The 7,993-nt window shown below is 36.8% G+C and overlaps 1 protein-coding gene across 2 annotated transcripts in view; it reads left to right on the top strand.

Moving 5' to 3' along the window:
* LOC113681327 (uncharacterized) overlaps nucleotides 1-6,005 on the top strand; it is a 6,074-nt gene extending 69 nt beyond the window's left edge. The window contains exons 1-2 of one of the 2 annotated variants that reach the window (XM_089190561.1): nucleotides 1-2,266; nucleotides 5,120-6,005. The exon at nucleotides 1-2,266 is cut by the window's left edge and continues 69 nt beyond it. In XM_089190561.1, coding sequence (XP_089046687.1) covers nucleotides 152-2,224 — 2,073 coding nt within the window. In that variant the 5' untranslated portion in view covers nucleotides 1-151 and the 3' untranslated portion in view covers nucleotides 2,225-2,266; nucleotides 5,120-6,005. Of the gene's footprint in view, nucleotides 2,267-4,325 lie in introns of both variants that reach the window. The other variant, XM_089190560.1, reaches the window with a different exon arrangement.
* The last annotated feature ends 1,988 nt before the right edge of the window (nucleotides 6,006-7,993 follow it).

Below are 7,993 nucleotides of genomic sequence, written 5' to 3'. Positions count from 1 at the left end.
GCCACTGTATCACATTATTTCAGTGGACATGGCTACATGAAGGGGGCAAGAGGTAGCTTAAATGACGTGAGAAGACTTTGAGAATTTGTAACAACCTTTCAACATGGATGAGAAGACTTTCAAAGTTATCCTGAGTCAAAGACGGTGATCAATGGCGACTAAATTCGAACCCGATCATTTCGGCCTTCTATGCCACCTGGTAACTTTCTCAGATTGGCATAGTCCAAAGTTTGGACGGTTTGAATTTGAACCAATTGTGGATGCTCTTCGAAAAATACTTCCTTGGGAAACCAATTTTATTATTGAGCGCAGTGGAAGTTTAGCGGAAAGACTGTATTTACTAAGGCTGGAAGTGGCCGAGGAAAACGAAGGAAGTAGCGTTCGATATCGATATGGAACAGATCTTGATGTGATGTTCCTGCCACAACTAGCTATAATCAAGGAAATTACTGAGTCTGATGAGGAAGAAAACAGTGCAGATGAATCAATTAGCGATGTTGTTGCTTTTATTGAGAATGCAAAAGAACCAAGGTATGTAAAACTCCGTGTTAATACTGCTTGCCGGTGGAGTTTACCCGATGACGTTTTAGAAAGTGAAGGGGACTGTGTTTACGTATCAAGCTCTAAATTTTGCTACGTATTTCGGAAGAACTTGAACCAAGTTCAAGAAGTTGCAAAAGCAGCTGGACCTTCCTTGTTAGTCACAGAGCATTTGATTCAGGAATCCGGCATCCGCATGGATAGTATGGATCTTGTCTTTGCTTTCCGTTGTCCTAATTGGCCTTCTGTTGCTGATGAATGGGCGAAAAGAAAACGGAACTGGCCACAACCAGAAGTCGTGCAGATGATTCTCCATCAAGGTTATGCCGTGGTCGCAAAAGGGTCTGGAGACAGCAGCGCTTCCCATCTGGAATGGAGGTTGTCATTTTCTTTTGCTGAAACAGTTCTGGCACAGAATCTGAATTCAGTGCAGAGGAAATGCTATCTGGTTGTAAAAGGTCTCGTGAAAGATCTCCATTGTGAAGGTATACCTTCCTACTGGGTTAAATGTGCTTTCTTCTGGTTCTTAGAGGAGGCAGACCCAGACATCTGGAACAATTCAAACCTTGGCCACTGTGTGCTCGGAGTAATTGAAAGGCTTACAAAATGTCTACAGAGTTACATGTTGCCCAATTACTTTGTCATACAGAGAAATCATCTTCAAGAAATTTCCAAAGAATCTTGTGCAATCATTTCCAAGGAGTTGACACAAATCATGCAGAAGCCTGTCTTAGCTCTAGCAAACTCCCCTAAACTTACAAAATGCATTGAGTCAATTTTAAGTCAGGCACCCAAGAAGTATGGATACAGCACTCTCATTGCACTTTTAAAGGAATTCCACAGCTCCCCAGATAAGAATGTTTTGAATGATTTTCTTAAATACCACCTCTACAATCTTGGCTTAGTGTTGATGGAAAATCCCAAAACAGCGCAGAAAGGGATAGAGTACATTGAGTGTGTTGTTCAAATTTTGAAAGGGACTGGAAAGCAAACAAATGCCTATGAATTACTGTGTGATTCAATAGTACAATGCCTAAGACGCCATGGTGATGGGGATGCAGAAGCAGCTGCCTGCCGCTTGATTTCCATGAGGAGCCTGGGATTTTCAGATCAAGAGGTAATTGCAACACTGACAAAGGCCACCAACGGTATTGATCTTCCTGCCAGTCTATTCCACAATGCTGGATGTTTCTACCATGTACAAGCATATGAAGATGATGTTACTGAACCTAATGGAGAGCTTCTAAACCATGCCGAGATGATGCTGAAAAAATCAGTGGAGTTGCAGCCAACCAATGCTTCTCACTACGTAGAGCTTAGCATGTTTTTATACAGAAATGATCGTTTTGATGAAGCTATAGAGGCTGCAAAGCAAGGTATAACTTGTAGTAAGACCTCTAAAGTGTTGAAATACCTCGGTTATGGTCAAAGTGAGGAGATTACATTGGATGGTAACCTTGGTCACCATATTCAGCAAAATGACACTATTGAAGCTCCAGCCCTGATATTTGCATATTATGTCTTGGTAGCTTGTTTGGAGGAGTTGCATAGAGAGGATGAAGCACTAAAGTTCATGGACTCTTACAAAACAGCTTGTGGTGATCCTTGTAAAGCTATTGATGAAGATGATTCACTGGTGCTTTATAATTACTCTTGTTTATTGCTCAAGTTACCTGGAGTTTGACTTTGATTTAAGAGAGTTATAAAAATCACTGACAGTGACAATGTGAGTATGAAATCCAGAGCAATTTTTAGGTGAATGGCAATCGTAAGTAGTTTTTTAGTATTACATTTTTTTGCTAAAGAACTTGCATTGCTCTCTAAACCAATCACATGCAAAACTAAATTCCTTCCCAACTAGTGAGTAATCACCTATTTCAGCCACCCCCCCCCAGGGGGGGGGGGTGGCTGAAATAGGTCATGGCAGGTCATGGCAGGCAAGATGTAACCCTTTAATCCCTAAGAATGACTGGCATCTAACTTCTCAAGACCACCCAAATCATAGGAAATGATCACCACCTGAAGCTCTCAATAGTTAAACAAATTCTCCTTGTCAGCACCCTAGAAAACATATGGAGAACAGTATGGAGAATATGAATACTGATTTTAAGTGTAAAAAGTTAACCCTGCAATAGATTAGCATCCCACCCAATAGGGGTCAGAGGCAAGTTTGGGGAAAAATCTTTGTTGATCTAAGCCAATAAAATCTGGATAAGCTCTGGCAGGAACAGCCCTATGACTTATGCACTGATGCTACTTTTCACATGATTTCAATTTTTCAGCAGGGTTTTTTCCTGAGAGCAGTCATAACTGTGTATAAACTCAACATTTTCAATTGTTTACAAATTTGGACTCATTTCAGCTCCACCTTTTGGCATACAAAATCAAACCAGCTGAATTCCAAGGAAGATGTTACACAAATGGACAGATGGGCAAATCTAATGGGCTAAATTACTGTTTTTGTGGGTTGTTTAATACATATAAATGGAAAAAGCCTGGAAACTAGAGAAAAATCCTAAAGAAAGTTTATCACAGAACAGCCTGAAAAATGTGTTATCATAAATTTTATCTAAAAAAATTAGATCTTAACACAGGAAAACTGCTTATTAGAAATAAAAATATGATAATACTGGAATACTTGGAAAAAATGCTTAATACAACAGGGAAAACAAACTGTACTTAACCTTTTTACAAGGGGAGAAATCTTTGATTTATTTATTTTGACTTTTTATATCTCACACACCTGTTGCATTATTATTTTCTTTAAAGTATAATTATAACTATGGTACACTTAAATTAGCAGATAGCCTTTTCCCACTTTCAGGATTAGCAATTTCAAAAGGTCCAAAGTACCTACTAGGTCCTATGTACCAAACTAACATCGAGAAACCCTTTCACCCCCTGGATCAATCACGGTGTAAACTCTCCTTACCATTTGTTATACATTTCTTTCAATGTGAATTTTGAGAAGGTGGTAGTAAATCAATGTTCTCTTTATCATGAGGTTGATCATTTTCTTTACTCTCATTACCTTTTGGCTTATAGATGTATTGTTTTTGTGAGGAGAAATTACTCATTTTGTCTCTCTTAAGAGAGCAATTGAGTGTCCAAATTAAACCACAATTGCACTGGTTTTGCTTTACTTCACTTAATGAATGGTCTAGAAAACTCTACACCCTCTCAATCAATTAAATGCCATAGCCTAAAACCATATCAGACAGTCTGCATGTTTACAATTTCAGATTCCATTGCCTCTGTGTTATTATCTTTTGGTATGACAAGCCCCTGTGATAGCCTTAGTGTTGGTTTTTATGTCTCTTGAGTGGAAAGCCTTCAAATGACTTCAGCTTTGGTTTAAAAGACCTCATGCATAGTGTGCAATAGACTTATCAGACTTGATTTCACAGCCATTCATGATGCTCTCTATCTCCATGCAAGGCCATGAAGTAGTAATTTTCATGTAAACTTGTTTTAAAACTTGATCATGAAGGGCCAATAAGCTAAGAGTTTCTTATGGCCCACTTCTCACTGAATAACATACACATTGACCCTAAAGCTGTCCTTTTTTAGCAGGACACTGGTCACAGACTCACACCGGGTGATCCCAACCTCTTGAAGCCACGGGTCTCCTACTTCCTGAACAGTTGCTATAGACACCCATACCACTGGCTCGGCAGTAGTGTTTGATATCACTTTCCTTGAATTCAGCTTTGCGACAGTTACAGGCTAAAATTTTAGAGTCTGGTACCCAGTAACCTGGCCTTGCTTTGTTTTTTAATTTTTAGATTTGGAGACAACAATCTGATGTACATTGGGATTTTTAAGTTACAATTCCTGATTTTGAGGATTTGTTAACATTACTTTGTTGTCAACTTTTAAGATTTATGAGAATGGTCGTATCGTATTTACCACCTAATTTTCACAGATTATGTCTGTCTCCTTACCATTCTTTTCCAACTCATGGTATTTTGTGTAATGTAGTGTATCGTAGTTTTATCAATTTCTTAATTTTGTTCTTTCCTGCGGGAGTGTGTCATTTAATTTTTTTTCCCTTACACAAGACCAGAGGAATTAATCCCTCATGATTATGTTTGGTCCTTAGAAGGTGTGTTTTTTTATATTTAGATTTTTTTAATTAGGGATCTTTTTTGTTTTCAGATCAGTTCCCATAATTACATGTCTACTTTATGTGCACTCTATATGACAGATAGAGGTTATTTTCAAGATTCGATCTTAAGTCTTTCTCAAGCTTTAATCATTAGAAGATGTAGAATGGAATATTATGTAATTCAAATATCTTTTTGTAGGGAATTTCAAACAAGTTTTTTTCAAGCCCATGATCAATCTCCTGACACTTTATCAATTTCTTTTTGATGTTCTCTCAGAAAACAGAATCATTAGACATAGATTAGGAATAAACGCAGGTGTCTTGAAAACAAGGCGCTTAGACCAAGTGTATTGTCATAGCAATTTATTTATGCCAGTTCATTTATTTTCTGTTTTATAGCTACCACCTTCGAACCTACATTTTTGGCCAGCTTTTTCATATTCATATATATGGTGTTTTTCTCTTTCTTAGATACATCAAAACTATGCAGACAGAGATGCCATCTATTTGTTCTTTAGTAATTTAAAAATGGTTTTAAGGGTAGACGGTATCAATATAGCTATGCAATTTCAAAAATTAGATTTTTTGAATCGTGTAGTTTCACTATATAACATAAGACAATTTTTAGATTGTTTTCATGATATGCAAGAAGGAGAGTTATACCCATATGAATGGTTAGCCATTATGTGGTCAAGCAATGACCATGAAATTAATTTTTATACAATTTATTTTTAGACTGAATTTCCATTGGAGGACATTGTGGATTTTTTTTAAACATTAAAATCATTATTATGGTGGCATGATATCCATGAAATCTGTGTCCTTTTTAATCAGTTTAGGTTTTTTATGATTGTCACCAATATTTATAATATTATTCCCTTAATAAGTTTTGGTTTCATCGAGTATGATGAAGAAGGTGTAGCACCACCTATAGAATATATATATATATATGGTTAACCACCAATTACCACAGAGATACTCATAAGGTCTTACATTTTTTCTTGATTGTATTCCTCAATCATCCTTTTTGTGACGTTAGATTTTTTCAACTTTTTCGGAATAAGTATCCCTTTATGGATTACTACAAATTTTTATTTATGCTATGGGTCTTTTTATATCATCAAGATCCCGAGGATGAAATTCTGGTCCTTTTAAACCATTTTGATTTTTTTATGAATGTCAATTACGTTTATAATGTCATGAACATTATCTGTTTCAATTTTGTCCCCTATCAAGAGGTACCACCACATCTAGAGAATTGTACATGGTTAGATACCATTCCCAACAGAAACAGTCATAACATTTTTCTTTTTTATTGTATCCATTTGTATAACAATAAACTTTACATTGGTTTTTACATGTTTGTTGTCTTATCTATGATCTAACTCGTGAAATGCAGAAAAAAAGCCGTCTGCTATTTCTTTATCCCAGTTAGTATAGTAAATACATCGTTCGTTTCCATAGGGGTGGTAAATGTGTCGCAAGGCATCGCGGAATATAATGTCATGATGTCTCTCCCGTAATTTCAACCCCTGAGTTTCTTTCTGATACCTTTCCACATCTTGTGCATGTTTCGATGCTTGCTGACGAATCTTGCGCTTAAGGCGACGCACTTTTTTCCCATGCGAAGATCCTCCCATCTTCTATAAACACTTTTAACACACGAAACAGGTTTCTCATACGACGGCGTCGTGTTTTCTTGCCCCTTTTAGACATGTGCACCCAAGACGGTCACTTAGATTTGTGACCATAGAAATTCTCTCTCCTGTTTTTACCTTGAATCTCATACCAACGTGATGAATGTTTGACGGTTGTCATGGCTTTAATCTCACCCACCATCTCACCCGCTTTCCTCACAATTTTTCCAACTGTCGTAGGCTTTCATGACACCCTCAAACTCATGCCCCCATTATATTCTTGGATCCTCTTTACCAAACGGACCAGATCAAACCAGTGTGTAAATATATACATTTGCCTATGAGCTTCCACGGGTGATGCACAATGTTGTAGTTTATCCAAAATGGTTTGGTGAATTACTTCTTCACAGAGCCACTCGTAATCTTCGCGACCTGTAGGATCCCCATGGTAGCGTTTAGGAATGTCATCTTGACGTTTAAAGACTTCGCGTAAAACATTTAAAAACATCCAGATATCGTGGTAATCTTGGACACGCGAGACCATGCAATGTCTTGTGCTTTACTTTTGTACAAATGTGATGTGAATTAGGAGATATCCATTCGTTCTTCACTAACAAGCTGACATAATGCCCAATTACAATGGGGACATTGTAGGGTAGGATAGGGTGTAAAATACCAACACTGAGAACCCAGTGCTTGCTTGATAACGCACAGACAGCAAAATTTACTATCCTGATTTACTGTATAACCAAAATAAAAGAAAATTGACTGTAACAACTTATCTAAAGACTTATTATATCTATAATATTGCTAATCACTTCAATTTTTTGCATTTTGGTATATCAAAAATTATTATCACACACTACAAAATTTTTCCTAAAAAACTTGAAAAATTGACATTACAGATGAGTAATTTACTAGTCAACAACTACCACTGAACTTTCCACTTTAATCGAAACAAGCGTATTTTTAATAATAACATGGACAGTTTATTCTTTAGATCTTTTGAAAAATTTACTCCAGAATTATGATAGGTTCAGATAGTTCTGGTGGCTTTTCTTTGTTGCCAGAGCATCGTACAGCATTGAGATCAGTTTGATTTCGTCTTTCCCATTCCTGGTGAAATCTTCTGTATTTATTCTAGATTGCTGTGTGGCTTATTCACTTCAAAGAAGACAAAAGCCTCAAACAGATTGGAATACTGACTGTACTGTACAAACACAATGTTGGTAAGAAGTTTGGAAGTTTGCAGTACCGAGTGACAGTATCACTGGTTCTTGCAAGTGGAAATGTAAGATTTCTGGAAGTGAATCTGTTTCATAGAGCATCATTTGGTAAGTATGCTAAGGATATCAGCATAAAATAAAGATCGCAAACAAGAATAGCAGGGCTGGTTTTAACTTAAAAATAACCTTTTGGAAGGTTGTCACCTGTAGAGTATTCATAAGTCAAGTGACTTCTCTCATTCTGACTCAAATGCAACTGTCCTTTACTCAATGATCGATATATTTGCCATACAATATTCGTAATTAGTTATTTTACTTTTACTTATAAGGGTAGATTTACAACACGATTAAGTAATACAACGTGCCTTTACAGTGGTAACGCTATATAACGCAATACACAACAGCACCTCTTAAAGAACGCTAAAATGCGCTTTTATTGGTAACTTTGCTTCTTTCGAGAACAACAAATCTCTTGGGTATCA

This window comes from Pocillopora damicornis, chromosome 12, assembly GCF_964200805.1.
Source record: "Pocillopora damicornis chromosome 12, jaPocDami1.2, whole genome shotgun sequence".
Classification (NCBI taxonomy): Eukaryota; Metazoa; Cnidaria; class Anthozoa; order Scleractinia; family Pocilloporidae; genus Pocillopora; species Pocillopora damicornis.
This window is presented reverse-complemented; position numbering and strand designations above follow the sequence as displayed.